At 40.1% G+C, this 21,184-nt stretch overlaps 2 protein-coding genes across 5 annotated transcripts in view; one reads left to right on the top strand and one right to left on the bottom strand.

Annotated features, from left to right (window-relative positions):
• The first annotated feature begins 632 nt into the window (after positions 1-632).
• On the top strand, positions 633-9,884 carry PDCD6 (programmed cell death 6). Of its 2 annotated transcripts, none has more exons than XM_015618353.3 (6): positions 633-764; positions 3,657-3,718; positions 6,465-6,509; positions 7,477-7,635; positions 8,288-8,397; positions 9,338-9,884. In XM_015618353.3, exons 1-6 carry the CDS (start codon positions 679-681, stop codon positions 9,434-9,436), a joined length of 561 nt encoding a protein of 186 aa, XP_015473839.1. In that variant the 5' UTR covers positions 633-678; the 3' UTR covers positions 9,437-9,884. The 2 variants fall into 2 exon arrangements, with proteins under 2 accessions (XP_015473839.1, XP_015473840.1); XM_015618354.3 differs by having other exon boundaries at positions 648-764; positions 7,477-7,629.
• Positions 9,885-12,392: 2,508 nt separating this feature from the next.
• LOC107200205 overlaps positions 12,393-21,184 on the bottom strand; it is a 28,509-nt gene continuing 19,717 nt past the window's right edge. For all 3 annotated transcript variants that reach the window (XM_033512177.1, XM_015618351.3, XM_015618352.2), the window contains 7 exons: positions 19,444-19,465; positions 18,879-18,903; positions 17,988-18,026; positions 16,808-16,909; positions 15,645-15,750; positions 14,361-15,230; positions 12,393-13,585 (listed from right to left, as the gene is read on the bottom strand). In XM_033512177.1, coding sequence (XP_033368068.1) covers positions 13,530-13,585; positions 14,361-15,230; positions 15,645-15,750; positions 16,808-16,909; positions 17,988-18,026; positions 18,879-18,903; positions 19,444-19,465 — 1,220 coding nt within the window. In that variant the 3' untranslated portion in view covers positions 12,393-13,529. The remainder of the gene's footprint in view (positions 13,586-14,360; positions 15,231-15,644; positions 15,751-16,807; positions 16,910-17,987; positions 18,027-18,878; positions 18,904-19,443; positions 19,466-21,184) is intronic.

Below are 21,184 nucleotides of genomic sequence, written 5' to 3' on the forward strand. Positions count from 1 at the left end.
CATGGAACCGTAAACTCCGCCTAGAAACTGGGTACAGAGAGTGAAAATTGTTTATCAGATGGTTGTGTTAAACCCTCAGTAAAGAATTCAGTTAAAGATTAGTGAGGTGATACTAATTTGTTTTGTACTCTAATTCCATCCCGTTCCTAAATTTCTTTCCCTGTGTTTTTTAATCCCCACTTTGTGTAAGGGAATCCGTTCAGAGGCCCTTGTTTCCCTTTGTATATCCCTTCTTCCTCTCAGCGGCGGTGCAGAGGCACCTCTTTCCCCTCCGGCCCACTCCAGCTCCCCTGAGCGGATCGGCAGGTATCGGTCACGGGAACGGCTCCTGCCCTTGCCGGAACCTTCGTGACGGAGGGCGGCGGCTCGTGCCGGGGTGCGGCCGCCACTCCCCGGGCGCGGACCCCCCCGCCCTGCGCGCCGCGCTAAGGCCGTGCCGCAGCCCCGCCTCGGAGCCTCCGGGCGGCAGCGGCCGGAGTTGTTCCCGTCCCTCGCCGCGGGAACGGGGCGGCCTCGCGCCGCCTCCGCTCGGGACTCGGCTCCGCTCGGGATTCCCCTCCGCGCGGCGGGGCGGGGCGGGGCGCGCGCCCCCGCCCGGCCGTGACGTCACGGGCGCGCTGCGTCAGGGGCGGCCGGTGGCGGCGGCGGCGGCGCGCGGGGCAGGCGCGCGCAGGGGCCATGGCGGCGGGGTACCAGCACCGGCCCAACGGCGGCGGCGGCGCCCCCCTGCCCGACCCCTCCTTCCTGTGGAACGTGTTCCAGAGGTGAGCCCGGGAACGGGGCCGCAGCGGGAACGGGGAGTGCCGGAAGCGAGTCGGCTGCCGCGGCAGTCCGGGCACCGCGGGGTTTGGCTGCCGGTGCGCCGGGCAGCGCTGTAAACATCGCGGTGGTTTCCCCGTGGGAGGAATCTGTGATAAAGGGTTGAGGAGGATTAAACATGGCTGTATTTTATAACGAGGGTAAAGGGGATTGATGGGAGCGAGAAGGTAACCTTGAAAGCGCTGGAGTAGTTTTTAACCTGAGACTGCGGAAAGGACAGTGAAGTCTGGAGGGCCAGTGTAGCACTACAGGGCAGACTTGTAAAAAGGAATCTGATAAATGGTAATGGAAGACTCTTAAAGACAACGAGGAGACACAGCTGCACCAGGGAACGTTTAGGTTGGATATCGGGAAGAATTTCTTCTCGGCAGGGGTGATTGGACATTGGAATGGGCCGCCCAGGGAGGTGGTGGAGTCAGCGTCCCTGGAGGTGTTTAAGGAAAGACGGGACGTGGCACTCAGTGCCATGGGCTGGTTGACTCGGTGGTGTTGGGTCATAGGTTGGACTTGAGGAGCTCAGAGACCTTTTCCAACCTAAATGATTCTGTGAAGTATTCTCTTGAGTTCACCTGGAGCAGAGGGACCTGCAAGGGAGTTAGCAAGCTTGTGCTAAACAAACACACTGGCAGGATCCTATCAGAGAAGAAGCCAGAGGAGATTTCCCAATTATGTCATGTTGAGGAAACTGGGGAGGTGCCTACGTTGGATCCATTTTTATGGGAGATGAGTCAAGACAGATCCTCTGACACAAGCAGCAGCAAGAAGAGGTTAAGCAGTAGACAAACAGTACTAAGTTTCTAAAACTGGCTGATATTTACGGAGTGACTCAGGAATGCAGCAGCTTACCTACCCAGCCTACTGTAAAAACTTCCTCAGGACTCGGCAGAGGCATGCATGAAGCCATTTCTCTTTTTAAAGGGCTCAGAAAGATCAACAAGCTGACTTCTGCACCAGGAAAATCAGTAAAAAAAAAATTAAATAATGCAGTTAGGAGAGTTGCATGGCTTTTGTTGAAAATAATTTTTCTGGCAGACTGCTGTGTAAATCCTGGACTGTGTTTGGTAAGGATTGGATATGGATATAATGGCTAGAATTGGAGAAATGCATATAATTTACATGCTTTTCACAAATCCTCCCAACACTATCAAAAGGCCCTTGAAGAAATTCCATAAATGTGGAATGAATGGAAGCCTTCTTCAGTGGATGGAAAACTGACTGAAGGGTGTGTGTGTGTGTGGTCATGCGCCACACTGACAGATGGAGCTCTCCTGGGATCTTTATGTAATCTGTTTGGAAGCAGCTGGGAAAAAGAGAGTAAGTTTAGATTGGATGGTGGGAAGAAGTTTTATACTGTGGGCGTGGTGAGGCACTGGGACAGATTGCCCAGAGAAGCTGTGGCTGCCCCATCCCTGGAAGTGTTTAATGCCAGGCTGGATGGAACTCTGAGCCATCTGGTGTAATTGGTGTCCCTGCCCACAGCTGAGGGGTTGGAACTTGGTGATCTTTAAGGTCCCTTTCAACCCAAACCATTCTGTGGTTCTGTGATTCTGTGAAAAGAGGGTGAATGGTCAGGAGAGATTTGCTGATTCCTGCAGTAACTGAGGCCTGTGAAAGTTTTCAGGAGCACCTTGCAGTCCTGAATGACTGGGCTGTGTCAGCTTGTCATGGCCAGATCATGATCCCTGTATGTGTCAGGTGGAATCCAGAGTAGGAATCTGTTGTCCATGAAGAAAACCCATTCTAATCTTGCATAATTTTGTTTATAAAAGGAATGTGCTGACTGATGATGCTCAGGAGCAAGATAAGTAGGTCATAATGCATTTTCCTGCAAATATCAGCTTAGCACTTGGTAGCAGCTTATAAAAGGTAAAAAATGTTCACATTTACTAAGTACTATTTGCAAGTACTAAGATGAGAAACTGAGATTAAAAAAGGGAAATATCTATTTGTAATTGAGATCTTTGCAAATTATGCTTGCAGTTTTAGTACTGCATGCATGTTACATAATTCTTGGAGATGAGGAAGGAAGCAACAGAATGAACTGGAAGTATTTAGAAAAAGGCAGCAAGAACTAAAGGAAATCAGCTTCTATGAACTGGGATGAACTGAACAGGACTCTGCTTTGGAGTTGTAATAAATGAGGGGAAATGAAAACAGTGAAATGGAAACGTCCTTGTATGAAATGGAGGGAAGTGCCCACCACTTTCAGATACCCTTCTAAAGGCATGATCATTCTTTATTTGTACAGAAATTATTTAATTCATTAATTTTGGCATAGAACTTGAATCATTAAGACAGTGGACTGTGAAGGCTCAATGGAAGCTGGAAACTGCCTGTGCTTTTTCCCCTTTGAACCCCTTTGAACCCCTTTGCAGGGTAAAGGCCCCACATTCAATTGAGTCTTTCAGTACTTTGGTCACATTAGTGACTTTCTCTCCACAGGCAACATGTGAGGGAGACTGGGTGACAAACCTGTTGCTCCAGTTTGCGAAACAAATAGCTTACTACTGTGGCATTAGGCATTCTGGGGATATAACCAGCATGTGTGCTCTGCAGTTGTCTTAAACAGAAATAAATAAAAATACTTTCTTGTGCAGAGCATGCCCAAAACTGTTCAATTGTCAGTGTGTGTTTCTATGTGTCTCTTCACTCATAAGCAAGTCTTGCAGTTTTCTTTGGAGCTTTTGTCATGTTCCAGAGACTTTTCAGGAAAATAGTAATATCATCTGGTGAGTAAGAATCAGAATGTCGAAGTCTTCAGTAAGTGGAACGTATTAGTTTCAGCCATATAAAGCTTACTACCTGTTCTTGTATTGTTGTTTCTCTTTTTTTCCCAGAGTTGATAAAGACAGGAGTGGAATAATATCTGATAATGAACTTCAACAGGCATTATCCAATGGTAAGTCTGTAAAGAAGCAGTGAGATAGTTCATTGTGAACTTCATGATAAATTTGTTGTGAGAGTGTGGTTACTTGATGCCATTGTTCTTTGTATGGAAGGGAGTGGGAAGTGTTCCTACCACTCACTAATTTCTATTTAATCTACAGCAAAAGGCTGGGAAAGGAAAAAAATTAACAATCTTTGTGATTTTTTTGTTTGTTTTAAACTAAGTATCTATTGTAACTATTAGTGATCCGTATTCTGAAGAATGAGGGTGTGCACATTTCTTTATTTTTCTCCCAGCTCTGCTTCCTAGAAATCATAACCAGTGATTCATATATCCCTTGCTCATCACTACTGAACCTTTTTTTTTTAACCAGAATCAGTGTATAACCTGTGCCAGTCTGTTTACAACCAGCCTTTTCATTGTAAATCATTTATTCTTCATACAGTATGGTGCAGGAAATAAAGTATGTTGGGGGTTTTTCCTAACAGAGGAGAAGGATGCACCCTAGATCTAGTATTAAAACTTTTTAGCAGTCTGTCAGTTCCTTATTGTAATACTCAAAGAATAACTAGGGTATTGTCAAATAACTCATGGAAACAAAATTTTTTTTAAAAAATGAATCATTTTTCCATAGCCTATCTTTACTTTTCTACCATGACTCAGGATGGGTAGGGTTGTACTCTGTGGGGTTTTTTTCTGTTTGGAAATCTGGAAAAGGGCATATTCAGGCTGTTTGTCTGCCTTTGATCATTTAGATTACAGTGCTGTTTAGAACTGTGAGAAACTGTAATTTTAAATTGTACCTGCTGTTTTAAATTTTATATATTTTAAATAACTTCTCATATGAACCTGCCATTTTTTATTTTACTTATTTTAAATATTTCCTATGATTGAATTTAAGCGTACTAGGCAGTGATGACTATCTGAGCTGCTTTCTTTCCTTATTTACAGTGTAGATTAGCAGTTTCAGTGCTTTGCAGCTATGAAGAATGCCTACCAAGTGTTAGACAAAATATTTACAGAACTGTAAGCTTCTTGCATTCTAAGAGATTCTAGACCTTGTACACCAAAGTCACTAACAATTCACTATATTATTTTCAAAATATATCCTTGAGTGGGTGATTGTACATGGCTGTCCTGCAATTTAACATGGGCTAAAATAATGTTATATGTTTATTTCTAAAACATTAAAAAAGTCTGCATCATGCTTATTGACATTTGAAGTTCAGTGTGGTTTTGACAATGTGACATTTTCAACCTGAACGTGAAGTTTATGCGGAAAAGAGTGTGCTTATCTGGGAGGGGCTCATCATCTCTTTGTCTGTTTGCACAATAAAATCCTTCATTTCCTTCTTGTTTTCTTCTGTGCTGCTGTGGGAAGTTAATACTAGAGTCAGGAGAGGAGAGACAGGAACAGTCTTCTCTGTGTATTGGAAGAGGTTGAAATTAGTGCAGTTCACCTCTGGAGTTGCTCAGATTTCACTCTGTGGTGGCTGTGTGAGTCACTTGAATGTTTCAAGGTGAAATAAGTTAATTTTAAGACTGTGTTTTTGCGTTTTCCTCTTGTTCTGTTCAGTGTTAAATGCTGGCACCTTATTAAATCCATTATTTTTTTTAAGAGGCACACAGCTCTAAGGTACTGATATTCTCTGTCTAAAATACTGCTTCAGCATTTTCAGAGCCATTTTTCCTCTCCTCTTTCTCTGGTTACGTTTCTCTTGATGTGCAAATAGCCACAGGGCCTGCCTACAGTGCAGGGCTCTCCCTGTAGAGTTACACCACTGCCCGTGACCCTGCAAAGCCAAGGTGCCAGATCCCAGCTCAGCCCTTCTGCTGGGATTTGTGGTCAGCTGACACACACATCCCTGGGAGCGCCTCTGCAGTGCCCTCGGCTCACCGACTCCCTGGGTCCGGGCAGGCAACCACAGCCGGTTAATTACGTGCTGCTTCTTCCTCCTGGTTCCTTCACAGGCTCTGGAGAATCGATGGTGAAACTCTAGATAAGGCACAGGATTCATCTTTGTTTAAAGCTTAATCCTTCCTAGCATTTGGGAATGCTCTCAACCAAGTGAAAACTATTTCATAATGACAAGCCTCTGAATACTCAGAGAAGTACAGAGCTCCTCTCCAGATAATTACTACTCAGGCCCTTTCAAGCAGCAACATTTTTTGGTCTAAAAATACTAACTCAAACTAACACTTAATTGTTTTAGCAGTGGAGTTGGGATTTGTACTAAACAACTCTAAACTGCAGTGTATGGTTATGCAATGTTTGGAAACCCTTCTCTTTACTTCTGTCTGAAGCTAAATGCCCTGGAGTAGTTCTGTAAAAAGGTAATAAGCAGATGTTTTTTTACTGAGGAACAGATATGAGGCCTTGATTGAGTTACAGTTCAGAACACTTTTGCTCCTGTCAGTAGAAAAGAGGTACTTCAGTTTAGATCTTGCCTTTTATCCAATACTTCCTGACAGCCTGGGATGAAAAAGTCCTTCTTTGATCTTCCAAGGTTTGTTAGGTTTTTTTGCAGCCTTAAAAGTGCTGGTTTCTGTGCAGTATTTGTAAAGCACTGGTTTGAAGTCATCTCTGAATGGTGAGACTTCCTTACTTCCAAGCAGCCTTATTTTTTTAATACGCCAGCTCCATGTCACATAGCTCTGAATTCAATGCTCTTAACTGATTTGTTTGTTTGGTTTGTTGCCTTTTTTTAAAACATTGAGAAATTCTTAATTCTCAGCTAAGTAATTCTTTCTGTTTCAGGCACATGGACTCCATTTAATCCAGCAACAGTCAGGTCAATTCTTGGTGAGTGTGGTGTGACATAGTGCTAAGATACTGTTTCGTGATCTGTTCAGATGATTGAGAATGCTCTCAATTGCTACACTGGTTTTATTTTCCCTCTAAGTGCTCAGCAGTAGTAAAATTATTTTCCCTTTTGATTAAGAGAGGAATGCCCTTTGCATATACACATGTGCACTTGTCAAAGTAGCCTGAGAAAATGTTACTGCATAATTGATTAGATAATAAATGTAATTTATGTACGAGAAGATTTGTTACTTTAAATTTTCTAAAAAGATATGACATGAATTGTCTTGGGAAGTAGTTTTTCCTGTCTTGAATTTAAGCTTATGTTTTACTCCAACAATACCAAACAGAAGCTTTACAATGCTTGAATTCTGTTAGTGTCTAAACTAATTGCTGGTAATGTGGAAGGTGATGGTGGTAGAAGGATGAAGATTTAATCACAAATCAAATCTTTTCTATCACATAGTTCATAAATCCAAGGACTACATTGTTTGCTTTGTTTTAAGTAAGTGTTCAGCAGCAGTCTAAGTTCCATCCCTGGGTGACATGCTTACTGTATAAAGATAACAGTATCATTAAGTCAAATGCAGATGAACATCCCAGCACTCTTGGAAATTATGTAAGACTTTTTAATGTGTCCTTAGAAAGGAACAGTCCACCCCTCTGTCCATTTTGATTTATCACTGGATGATCAATCAAGCCCACAGTATTTTAGAACTGAAAATTAAAAGCTAGGAAAAATAAACATTCTGTGATTTATTCTGGTACTTTTATCTTGCTTTATTGTTTTTTCCTTCAGTGGATGACTGCTTGCTTTTTCTTGGCAGAACTTTACAAATTACCACTTGCATTTTAGCAGTTTATTTTCTCTCTTCAGTACCTTCCACAGAGCACTCTTGCTATCTACTTAAGGTCCTGGCAGATCTTGCTGAGGAGTTTCATATGTGTTTCTTACTTTTTATTTCAGGCATGTTTGACAGAGAAAACAAAGGGGGTGTGAACTTCAATGAATTCACAGGAGTTTGGAAATACGTCACAGACTGGCAGAATGTCTTTCGAACGTATGACAGAGACAATTCTGGAATGATTGACAAAAATGAACTAAAGCAAGCACTAACAGGTTTTGGTAATTCATTAGTAATTACAGTTTTTATGACTGGGTTATGTCATAGAATGAGCTGTGTAGTGGTGCTGTTGCAGAGCTGTACTGCTCTGATAAATGTGACTAAAAATGAGGCAGGTGAAGGGCAGCTCTCTTTTTAAGTACAAGGTACCTTTTAACAATGTCCTTGTCAGAGGCACATGTTTTTTAAAGTTCTTTCCTTAAACAGAGAAAAAGGAAAACATTCCACGCATTTCCTGACACATCCAGTTCCAGTCTCCTCTGTGACACACTGTGAGAGCATTACCAATGCTTCAGGCAAACTCATAGCGTACTTGATAGAACTTGCCACTTTTCAAAACAAGGCCAGCTGTCTGTGCTGTGAGAGCATTCTGATGGCTAAGGAACTTTCATTCAGTCACTTCACTTGTAAGGACTTGAGCTGCAGCCCTAAACCATTCCCTCAATCAAATAGTCACCTTAATCTGTAATTATATTTTTATAAAGCATGGGTTTTACTGCATGCATTTTAGTTTAATAGAGATGTTTAAGGAAAAAAAAATCATTGTAACTCCTGTTTTCTGGTTTTGTTACACATGCCTGCTAAACAACCTTGTTCTTTTTATAGAAGGACTGCAGCAATTGAAACCTTTTAAAGTATTTCTCTTCTTCCAAGGTTACCGACTGTCTGATCAATTCTACGATATCCTTATTCGGAAATTTGACAGACAAGGAAGAGGACAAGTTGCTTTTGATGATTTTATTCAGTGCTGTGTTGTTCTACAGGTAAGAAAGGAGATGTACTTTGATGTCTAAAATTAATAAAAAAGATACCTTTTCTGAAGCTTTTCTGGTTCTCACCTTCACAGTGGATCTAGAACTTGCTTTTATTTATAACAGGTCATTTGAACTAAATATATGACAAGTGCTAGAAATATCTTTATATATTGGTCTTCATTAGTAATTCCTTTGCATCTCCAGTAAATTTGATATAATGAGCGAGGGATAAAATTGTAAAATAGTCTCAATGTTTTACAGTGTCTGTTAGTTTAATACAGACTTCAGAGCTATTCCTGCAGGGAAAATGGTAGAAGTACAGGAAAAAACCTCCCAACCTTTCAGTAACACAGAGAGCAAGAGAGAGGGAACATGGAAGGCAGGCAGTTCCCTGTAAAAGCAGCATCTCTGTTAGACTCATAAGTCACCTTTGTATTCATTTGTATTGTATTTGATATAATTATAATTAGTTACAGTCTTGAACTCTGCTAAAAGGCTTTGAAATGGAGTATATCACTCAGCTGATGTTAATGAAACCGTGCTGGGTCCTTTGTCTATACTGCCTGGCATCTCTGGGGTTTTACAGAGACAGCTCAGATAGCAATGGCACACAAAGCATATTTGCCTAGAACATGAGATATGCACAAGGTATGCATTGGATTCTCTTTCCACATGACTTGGATGTTGCATTGTTTTTCCCCCTGCTTTAAAGACAGTTATAAAAAGCTCTCTGGTCTATACAGAAGTGCCTACCTACCTAGGTAGCCTTAGGTATTGCATCATTATTGTAGTGAGCTGTCTTTGTGTATTAGACTGTAAAATGGCTACGGGGGGAATGAACAGAAAGGGTTCATAAAGCTGTAGAAGCCCAGGTACCAAGGGGACCATGTGGCAGTCTGAACCTTCCCCCAGTACAAAAATGTCCATTATTTTTTTCTCTCCTCCACAGAGGCTGACCGATGTGTTCCGAAGGTATGATACTGATCAGGATGGCTGGATTCAGGTGTCCTACGAGCAGTATCTTTCCATGGTCTTCAGCATCGTATGACACCGATAACCAGGAATCGCACACTGGCATTACACAGACTGGAGTTGCCAAATCATCCTCTACTGAACAAGATAACTGATGTATTATAATGGATGTAACATCACATTCTTAAATTTTGTATGTTGGTAATCACCGTCAGAATCTGTACTTGAGTTGGTTTTTATTTTGTATTATTGTATGATACGACCATCTCTGCTTACTGTAGTACAGAAAGCACAGAATCTAGATTTAACTGGTATAATGTTGAACATTACCTCTTACACATATCATGCATGGGAAAAATGACTCTTTAGAAATGCCAAATTAAAATAATGCTTGTTAGTTTGTATCAGTTGAAAGCCAGAAGTTGCACAACATGTTTTGCATGTGCCTTACTTTTATAAGAGTTTAATGTATTAATTTTTAATACAGAATTTAAAACTAAGTAAAAATACTAGGTCAACTTTCAGTCTGTATCACTTTTGTACAGCTTTAAGGGGATGGTGATTTTATTTCTGTATTCTTCTCTTCTACGATTCAGGGATCTCTCCACTTGGGTGGCCTTTTTAAATTTCATTTTCTAGGTGCCTCCTTTTTTCAGGATCTCCATGGGATGGCTTCAAATCCAACTTCTTCACACCTGTGAAGAAGGTCATACTGCATCTCCCTTGATAAGTTCCCACAAAAATGAACTCTGGCTATGCTCCCTTTGCTTAGTTGTCTCATTTAACATCGGAAGTCTTCCTTTTTGTGCTGGAGCAATTATTTGAAGTGGTCTTGAAGTGACAGTCAGATATTCTCATAACTTTACATCTCACCATTTACAGCTAATGAGAGAGAGTAGAAAAATTCAAGCAAGACAGTGACTGATTCCTGTCACACACCATCTCTTGCAGTAACTCTGAAGAAGCAACCAAAAAAAAGAGTTACTTCCAGATGACCCTGTGCTTGGCTCAGATGGTCAGAGAATGGTACAAATAACAACAAGGTCACACCTTCAATCCCTGTGTGGTCCGTTCTCTGAAGAGCTGACTTGGTGATCCCTTGTGGACTCTTTCCAAATTACCCACAGTAGGGTGTCTGGTGTCAGGGTAAAGGCAGCAAAGTGGCAACTGTGCAACTGTTATCAAAGATCTGTCATGCAGAAAAGCTGCTATTTGTCAAGTGATAGTCAGACCCTTTGTGACAGCTCAGCAACACTCTGAACACTCTTTTGGTGTAAAATACGTGGGGAAAAACCAATGGACCCCATAGCATAAGCACACTGAGACAAGGAGTGCTCCCAAAGCACTTTGGGTCTCATCACCCAAAAGGCAAGGAACTGGTCTTGGGTGAGGAGGGAGATCAGGAATAACACCCACTGTCGGAAGCCACCTCATCCAACAGCTATGAAAATTAACTTACATTGAAGAAAACAAGGGAAAAAGATTTCCACGAGTTACTCTTTGAACCTTCCCTCCCTAAAAGGCTGAGATAATAACTATATATGTCCTCTCCAGAAACAAACCAGAAGAACCCCAAATTTCCGAGCTTGAAAGAGCTGCCCTGGTTTTTTTCACACTAAGGAATCTGTCCCTTTGGATCATAGACCCACATAAAATCCAGTAATTCTGGGAAGCATTTTGCAGAGTATTAGCAAGTCCAAGGTACAAACTAAAAAGCTGGAATCTGAGAAACTTCCCATGTTGTCTCCCCTGAAGGATGTCTCCATGTCCAGTTGGCCCTGTTGTATTTCACTGTCCTTGGTGCAGAACAGCTGGCTTCAGCACTTCCTAAAGGAGCGTAACTGATGCAGAGAATCATCAAGGTGGCTCTGGTTTGGAACAACTCTTGTCCCAGTGGGAAACATACTTCTAAATTGTCAAAGCAGGTACACCACAGACCAAGAAACTGGCTAAAAGTAGACCATTTATCCCCAATCCAAGACATGTTCCTGTCTGGATTTTTGTCACTGGCTTTTTAAGGAAATTGGAAATTTGCTCCAAGGGCTCAGTTGCATCCTGAAAACTATTGCCTCCATGCCAAAGCCTGTGATGTAGCTGCTTTGGTGCTGATAGGTGCCAGGTATCCAGTACTGCTCTGCAGGCTATCAAGACCTACTTTGTGAAGTTGTTTCTTGAAGGATTGGAGTCTAGAGTTCTGCTCCAATTACATACTACATAGGAGCAAGACAGGGCAAAGGGTTTTCTTGGGATTAAGAAGTACTCAGCACTCTAGAGTTCCGGAAAGCTTTAGTAAATCAATGCTTAATTTGATAACTACTTAATTGGATAACTACTCCAACTCCATTTCAAAATGCAAGAACTGTTTCCCTAATGCAGGACTCTGCACAACAACACAGGAGGGACAATAACTTGCTCAGAAGGAAAAAGAACAGAACATGTAGGTGGAAAGAGCATCTAAGTTGGGTGGAGGTCATCCAGCTGCTGTATGCCACTAGGGTATACAGTGATGGCAGTAAAATCCAGAAGAGAGTGAGAAATGGGAAAAAGTTCTCTGCAGCAACCTCCAATGAAGAGGTTTTAGCTTGAATTGACAGAGTTGCAGCAGTAACATTTTCTAGCAACATTTTTTTATACAGTTTAGAAATTTTAGTTGCACTACATTTTCTGTGAAAAAAAAAACTATGGTAGTAACATTTGTGTAAATAACTTTTTAAATATAAATCTTAAATTTTAAATAATAACTGATCAAGTCTACATATTTTTACATCAAAACTCTGGCAGACACCTGTGGTAGAAAAAACAATTTTCCGTTTTAAGCAAGAAGGTTGACTATGTAATTCAGAGGAGAGAACTATACGGCACAACTACAAGGTGTGTGGCATTATAAACCACTCCAACACTTCAGTAAGCATGAGCACTGAAGGACACAGTGAACAAGAATGTAAAAGGAAAGTGGATCTCTTCAGATGCAGAAACAAAATAATGACAGAAGGAAAATACTAGGGAATTGAGTTTACAAGCTCAATAATAAATTGGTTTTTTGAGTTTTTATTAAAATTTACATAACAAGATTCAAAATTTTTTATGACAGCTCATGAAGACTAACCCTGTTTCAGCACAAGTATTTAATGCACAGAGAAACAGTTCGGGCATGGGTGAGAAGAAAAATGATAGTCCACAATGCAGCAGTGAAAAGGAAAACAGACACTCAGGAGTAAACTGTCTCACTTTACTTCATTTCTTCAGCTCCATGTAAGCTGGTTTTAATTACATAAAGCAGATATCTAAAGCCAGGTGCTCATGAGCATGTGGCTCTGATACACATCATGAACTGGTAAGTATTACTCAGTTAGTATGACATTTGTTTGTTTATTTTTTTTCTGTTGTTTTATCTGATTGCCTTATGGGTTCTATTCCTTAATACGCTTTTGCTAGTAGAAAGAATCAAGAATTTTTATTTTAGGTCCATCCACCAAATGAGCTTTTAAGACAATTTATAATTATTTCATTTTGAACAACATGATTAAAAAAATCTGCATATATTTCACACCATTTCTTCCCCTACAAAAATGAAACTAATATGCCCCATTACATACCAGTCCTCTAGTACAGATTACATGTTCCCCATATAACATCACATTAAGACAGAGAATACCTTTGCTGTGACATTTTCCTTTCTCTGTCTAAACAGAAATATAGTGTATCAATTTCTAAAAATACACTACTTATAAAGCCTCAAATTAATGGAACTGGCCTTACATTTGTGTGAAGAAAAGTAAACCTGTATTTTCAATGAATGTGCTTCCTAAGTAGGTAACAGAAAAGTAAACCTTCCCTTCTCTTCTGAATTGAGAAGGGTATTAAAAGGATTATTAGCTTTTTGCTGACAGAGTAATTTTAACGTATCTTCAAAAAATAACAAATTTTTTTTTCTGTAATATACTAAGATATAACAAATACTTTACAAAAAGCCTAAACAAAATAGTATGTTCACCCGTTATGTGCAAGTTCCTGTCCCAGCTATATTTCACATGTTAAAAACTTAAACCCTACCTCCCCTTTACCTTTCTCAAGCCAGTCAAACACAGAGTAAAGTACTTTTCCTGAAAGCCAGGTGATAGAAATTCTCAAATCTCTTCATCTGTTTCCAGTTCAGCTGTTGTTGCTCCTTAATCTTTCTCTCTAGTTTCTATTAGCACATTGACGAACGTCTGAATATTTATTTCTGGAAAGGGAGATAAAGACATTTAGAGTTACTTCTATCTCATATTATTTCCATAATACAGCATAGAGAATGTGAAGATGAAATTTTTACTATTAAGTAGCTACCTAATTCATTAACTAATTCTAGTACCAGATATATGGTCTGCATTTGTCCAAACTCATGCCCAATGACAACTATGCAGTAACATACTCCCACTTCTCTTTATTTCCCTCTCATAATTTGCTTCCAAAGGAGAAACTCTCATTTTGAATATTATATCACTATTCTCAACATTATTGACTATTTCTACAGTAACTGGAAAAAAGAAACTGACACATAATGAACCAGCTCTTTGATAACATTTCTCCTGTTATCCCAATGGATTTTGATTCATTTGGATTTTCTCTTATAATGCCATCCTGGTTTGGTTCTGCATGCATTCCAATATTTTTTAATTTATGCCAACACATTCCCCTCCCATCATTGTAAACCTACCAGTACAACTCATGATACAAACTGCTAGTTAAAAAGATGACCTAGGACAAACCTTTCACTTCAGGAAACTTTTGTGCTATCAGAATCTCCTCCCACTCACTGTTCCATCTAGTTACCAGGAGGCACAGTGTCCTCAGAGAGGCAACAATGCCTTCCTTCAGCTGATACAGACGTGAGCAAAATGAGCTCAACTCCCCTGAACAGCTTTCATCCTATTCCTGTAATTGCAATCTCTGCTAATGTTAAAATAACCATGCTGATGTGACTCATTTCACATGATGCAAACTAATCACAATCTTACTTTGAAGTGCTGGATAATACGGAGCCAACTGTTTGAGCATCCTGGTCATTGTAGGTACATCCTTTCCTAGTAGTCTGTTCACAGTGTTGGGAGCAAGACCAGCATCAACTCCATCAAATATCTCTTCAGAGTTTTGGAACTGCTGGTGATCTTGGTACGAACCACTTCCACAAAACGAGTCCTGATGTGAACTCCAGTCTCTCTGGTAGCCTGATTTCTGATACCTGAATTCTTGACATCTAGATTCCTGCTTCCACCTAGATTCCTGCTTCCACTCATTCCACCTAGTGTCCTGGTGCCACCTGGAGCCACCTCTTTCTGAAACACCAGAATTTGCCAAAGACGTACAAGTATTCACAGACTCAGTGTTCGTGTAACAGGAATAGTTTTGTGAAGCATAGTTTGTAGAGTATCTTGCAGATGAAGGATATGAGGCAGAAGAATTGGGATAGGGTAATTCTTGGTCACTTATATGCCTTGAATCTGTACACGCTTGTTGATCCCTCCATTTTGTATTTTCCCTGCCAAATGAGAGTCTGTTATCAAGGAGCTCACTTCCTTGCACATCACTGGATATGTATTCTGCTGAATACTCCTTCACTGGGCCGGTTGTGTATGAAGAGGCCCCAGCAACCGACACAGAGTTTCTGAGCTGTCTCAGCCATTCACTGATACCACTGACAGAATTATCAGGCTCAACAGCAGCAGAGTCCCTGAGTGGAGGCATCATTGCAAAGTCCTCAGATCTCAGATGACAAGAGTATGATCCATCATATGCTTGGTAACTGTTTGAGTGAGCAGGAGCAAAAGAAAAATCTTCAGAACACTCTTCATATTGAGACAAAAAACCTTGATTCCAGTCAGAACTTCCTGAATAAATAAAGGGCATTAAAAGTTAGTGAAATATTAAAATACCAACTGCAAATACAACTACTTTGAGATTTTATGATGCATCCTTCTGTTCTTTTCCCCTTTAGTGCCTTTATGTCTTACCTGAGTTTGGCATCTTTTCACCCAAGAATTCTAACAGTAAATAGATCACGAAGGGTTATTGCTTGAATTTCCATAGCTTTAACTGCTATAACACTGTTCAGGGTGAGAAAGGAATGTTTTCAGACAGTTAAGTCATTAAAGCTTCAGAAAATGATATCCTGAACTGACTCAGAGGGCAGAGACACACAGTACACCAGCTAAGAAGCACTATGGCTGGCCATAAAAGTAAATTTTCATAATCTGTGCAGTCTCCAGAGTAAACAAACTAATAGAACAAAATATCTAAATTACCTCTGTATTCTCCATCTGGCCCATAGTGTTCTGAGATGTTTTCCCTTTCTGGAAATTCATCTTGAGGTACTGACATCAGTGGGCCTACACTGTTGGTGGAATTATCCTAGGTAAAGCAAAAGGTCAGAATGTCTGTTTGCGAATGCAAGGATTTAAGAACTTCACAAATTCTAAAAAGGAACAAATTTCCCATAGAAAGTTAGCAAGGTAGAATATTAGGTGATAGCAAAGTCCGTATGAGGGGTGTGTTGTTACAACATTATACCACAATTTTCCAAAGTCTTATTTGGAAGAGGTATGTGTCTGGAGAACAGAAGGAGGTGTCTGGTGAAGAAAATGTCTCCTGTTTCAAATTGATTGCCTCATCTCTCTTATCATCACCTGGCTAAAATATAAAACTGGTGCATATGCAAATCCTGCCTCCATCTGGGGAATGCAGAATGGAAGGCCCAGCTGAGAGACTAAGCTACAGAAACAATATTTAACTGGTGTTAGTGGCAGCATTTGCACAGAGACAGTTACTGTAGCTCACCTGACATAGAATATACAATTGAAAAAAACAGTCTGAAACAGTTTTCAGAAAAAAACCCCACATCCTGAATTGTGTGAACCAGCTGCCAGAGTAATGAATCATTTTTTCAGATTCTGGTCATTCTTTGGACTCCTTTTTCCACAGGTAGTCAATCTCTTTGCAAAGAAGTTATGGAGGTTTGTAAGGAACAACAGACTAGTCTTAACAGATTAAAACTCTCAACTGAGAGCAAAGCTACAAATTATGAGAGAGACCTACCCACAGGCCCATGAAAGGAAGAGGTGGCACATTTGGGTGGCACTTAAAGCCTCATTGGTCTTAGAACAAAAGCTATTAAGCAAGGGACTAACACAAAAAGGATGACAACCTGTCTCGAGAAGCAAAGTGGTGCCCAGGACAGAACACACACACACACACAAAAAAAAAAGCCAAAACAGGCACATGATGATGGAATAATAAGTGAAACATGCTATGTAATTAAAAGCTTTGTTACTTAGAAATTGCAAAAAACTAAAATTGAAATACATTTAGCTGGGGGTTTTGACCCATGCCTGAACTGTTAAGAGGCTGGCAGTTTAACCACTCCTTTCCTCCCAATGGTAAAATAACTTTGAAAGATCAAGTTACTTACTGCTGCTCTCTTTTCACAAAAGGCCCTCAAAGCCTCCATGAGTTCCTGTGTAATGTGAACAACAAGTGTTGCTTCTGAGTCTGAGGTGATACGAAAAGTCTCCTGTCGAAAAACATGGTTAGAATTGGTTATTAGGATGCTGAAGGGTCATATACACAAACAGATCAAAGTTATACTTTTGTTTTGGTACAACCAAATTTATACTATTGGTCAACATATGGCATATATGATAAATGTATACAAAAATATAAAAAAATAAAATTTGGAACAGAATTATGGCCTGATAAAAGGTAAAATGTAAACCTGGAATTCTCTCCTGTACTGTCGGTCCATCAACATTTTGTTGCCCTTTGGAGAAAGGCACAAGTCCTAAAATTTGTATTTTCTGTGTAGAAAATTGAATAAAAATAAGCTTCAGGCTGATTACTAAGTAAATAAATTTATAACCGATTAGAATAAATTAAAAGAATATAGGCAGTCTTTTGTAAGGAATAGCTGTGATTCCTGTAGGTAAAAGTCAATTAACTACAAAGCATTTTTGTAGTTTACTGATTATCCTTGGACTTGCTTTTTCTCTCTCCTTCTGAAGTCACAAGTAACTACAGAGTCGAAGATATTAAGCGCACATCTCAAAACATTCTACCTCTGATCTGGGCGTATAAACACAATTTGAACTCAAAAGAAATTTTCTAATTGCCTTAGGTACAGAACATGACTTATGTAAAATGGTGAACACAAATGGTCAGGTATTTTCATAAACCCAAAAGACAAAGCGAGGCTTACTATGCCACTGACAACAGCAACAGAACTGACAAAACTTCCCCAATCACTCCAAGCCCAGCAGCTGTGCTCTCTCTTGCAGCCAGACCAGACTGGCTCCTCTTGCTCAGCATTATCAACAATCCAATTAGATATGGGCAGCCAGCAATACTTGAGCACCATCAGTGCTGCTAATTAAAACTGCTTGTCAGGGTGGCTCCTGAGAGCTCACATTTAATCCAGACAATTGTTCTGAGCTGAGCTACAACTGCACTGACTTTTCAGGGCAAAGTCCACTAAAATAGAAATTAATGTTGCAGTGAAATGGGTTTGATCAGTAATAAGAGGCTTCTTCACAATATTCATTGCATCATACTGGTGAAACCTCACAACTCTCATCACAATTATTTTACATACATACCAAGAACTCCAGAGCTTTCTGTTTCCGAACAGGATCATTCTGTGGGATTGTAGAATAGGGGGAAAAAAAATTAAAGGACTGAATTTTACAGCAGTTGTTGCACTATCTTGTACAGAACAGACATCTTAATCTTTTACTCAACAACAAAAGTCAACATGAAGAAAAGATGTAATTTTAGGTCAGAACCATAAACATAGAACCTCAGATCCTCAGTATCAGTTAGCAGCTACACAAACACAATTGCATTACTGCCAATACCAGGAAGAACACCTACAGGAACTATCTTTCCCAGCCTTTCTTCACTCACGAGCAAAATCATGCTTTAAAAACATGTTTAAAGTGTTCAGCTGCATTTAGCATAGTACCTGACCAGCCTGAGGCCTACACAACCAACTCTGCCACTAAGATAAAAACAAGGCACTTCATAGTGTTTGTCTCTAGAGCTAATCAGGACAGATGCTTCAGTGATCATTTTTAATTCCACCTTTGAGTTAAAAAAAAGGATTGTGAATCTTTAGATTTATCTTAATATTTAAACCAAACTTTCTGTATAGAATAGTCTTGATCTGAAGAGGGACAAAACAGGGAAAGGAGACTGCAGCACAGGCTGGGAGACCCGGCCTGGATACACTGGCTCTGAGACTCTCAGTGGCTTTGAATAGGATTTATGAGAGCTAAGGTGAATGTATTGTATTCTCTTCCCCTCTGCTGTGACAAACACAAAACTCTGACTCATTAGCTCAATTCCTTCTGCAACAATATTAATAAAACAGTAAATGAAGCCAAAGAGTAAGCGTTTTCCAGAAAAATGAAAAACAAGCATAAAGAAACGGCTACAAGAGACACTTGTGGGTATGTGAACATTTGTGTGGAGTTACTGCCTCTACATACCTCATGCTTATAATCATCTTCCCACCTTAAAAGAAAGAAATTAGCAGCATTAAGATGTATTCTAAAAATTACTAAACATTAGGTTTACTCATAGTATCTAGAACCAAAATAATTCTGTTTCCAAATTTATATCACTTAACAATAACTGGATATTTTTCTCTAAGAAATAGCAGTGTTTTAAATATGCTGTAAAGGTCCTTATTCTGACTGACTCTCAAAGAGGCCAGTAGTACAGATGAACTTATTTACAAATCAGCTAAAGGAGATTACTAAAATAATGATAAGTTGGGGGTTTTTTCTTCCTATATAAACACCTTTTTATAAAACTTATTCAGCCACTGATAGATATTCCACATAGAAAGGAAGCAGCTTGAAATTTCAATTGCAATTACTTTTTGTGTGCAGTATTTCAAAAGCCATAGCTACTATTTCCTCACAGACAAAAAGGAACAATTTACAGAAGAGGCATAAGTACAGTGGACAGACAATAAAAAATATTTTCTTATATGTCATGTTTTCAACAGAAAAATAGATTTTGATCCTCCTGTGTGGGTAGTACTCTCACCTTGCTTTCTTCTTCGATGGGGCTAGAAAATAAAAAAGATTTATTAGCAACATCACAAGGTTTGCACTGTATTACTGCAACAGACACATTACACAAACAGAACAGTTAATGGCCATGAAGTGTTTGCAGTTTCTGTAAAGAGCAGGATTCAGCAGCAGATGGCACACACTGCCATCTTAGAAACCAACAGGCATCCTTGATGAAAAGTTGGTGCGAGACATGTGCCCTAAAGGCTTCGCAGGGTACCCTGCAGCACCTCTGTTCAGGCAGCTGAATCCAACACAAGACTGTATGAAATAAACTGAGGTGGGCCTGTCTCCTCCATTAAAAAAAGTTTCAAGGTCTGCATGTGGGTTTTTTCTGAGTAAATATCAGTGAACACAAAAGCTACAAATACAATAGCTAAGTTTCCAACAAGAAGTTATGAGGGTTGGAATGTCTGATCATCTCATCTCTAGAAGTGTATAAGGGGAAGGGGGGAAGGAGGGAAGGAGGGCAAAACAAGACAGTCTAAAACAGGAACTATGCTTCAGAGAACTAGCTACTGGATGGTACTTATCACTGTTCACTTATCACTGATAAGTACTTATCACTTATCACTGTTTAAAAACAGACTGGATACGACTCTCGGTGCCACGTTCTAGTTGTGGTGTTTGGGCATGGGTTGGACTCAATGATCTTGGAGGTCTCTTCCAACCTAGTCATTCTGTTGAATTCTGTTGTTGAATTATCACTTCTTAAGCATTTATCAACACAGGTGCTCCAGGATAAGCAATGGGACATGTAGTAATTCTCAGGAAATGTGACAACATTGGCCCTACAAGACTGTAACACCAGGCTGAAAGACTTGTGCCATCATGTTAACCAGCTCCCATTAACATGGTTAACACATGGTGATGAAGCTGTTAGTGTCCATTTTGGCACTTGCACGCTAGTACATGTCACCAAATGGCCTTTCTTATTTATATCCTCAAACTCACTCTCACAGTCAGAAGGGAGTTTTGAAATTTGCCAATATGATCTACTCTACAGTGACACAGCTGCTAACCCAGTAACCATGATTTTTCTTCTAAATAACCAGAGGGATTTTTTTCTTGGAATTCACTTGATGTTGACATTACCTAACCTGAGCAAAACCTCTACATTGAAAGGCACAATGCTTTTGCAGGTAATTTCCCTCTTGTCCATATTTCTAGAGTGTCATATCCTGTAGGACTGGGTGGGATCACTCTTTTTCATGTTCCAGATTGATATTTAACCATGTCTTCCACTTGTACAGAAACCTACTGACTTGACTTATGTCAGTTTACTCTGAACTGAGAATTACTGAGCTAATTAACCAGGTCACATTCCCTCTTCTTAATAAGACACACTGAGATGAAAAAGATTCACTGCCACCTTGTTTTGCAGACCAACATTCAAAAAAAGTACAAGCCACAGAGGCCACCAATGAGCAACCAAAAAAAACCACAAAAAAAAACCCCAAAAAAAGCAAGGATTCAGGCTGACAAGGAGGCATTCCTCCAGACTGGCATCATTAAGGATCTACAGCACACCTACAGTAACAAAGAACTCAGCCATACTGTACAAGGGAGGATGCTGGGCTTATGCTTGTGGGTTTGGTTTCCATTGCTTGTTCCAATGGATTTGTTAAAGTACAGATTTTGAATCACTTTCACCAGTGATTCAGCATGTCAGTCTTTTGATAGCAGGAATGAGTTGGAGGACACTTTATCAGCTT

The sequence above is a fragment of the Parus major genome, chromosome 2 (genome assembly GCF_001522545.3).
Source record: "Parus major isolate Abel chromosome 2, Parus_major1.1, whole genome shotgun sequence".
In the NCBI taxonomy this organism is placed as follows: Eukaryota; Metazoa; Chordata; class Aves; order Passeriformes; family Paridae; genus Parus; species Parus major.

Bases quoted from the DNA above. Each gene is read 5' to 3' on its own strand.
- PDCD6 (XM_015618353.3), top strand. From the start codon at position 679: ATGGCGGCGGGGTACCAGCACCGGCCCAACGGCGGCGGCGGCGCCCCC. The intron at 765-3,656 runs GTGAGCCCGGGA...TTTTTTTCCCAG, and splicing joins CTGTGGAACGTGTTCCAGAG to AGTTGATAAAGACAGGAGTG. The intron at 3,719-6,464 runs GTAAGTCTGTAA...TTTCTGTTTCAG, and splicing joins TCAACAGGCATTATCCAATG to GCACATGGACTCCATTTAAT.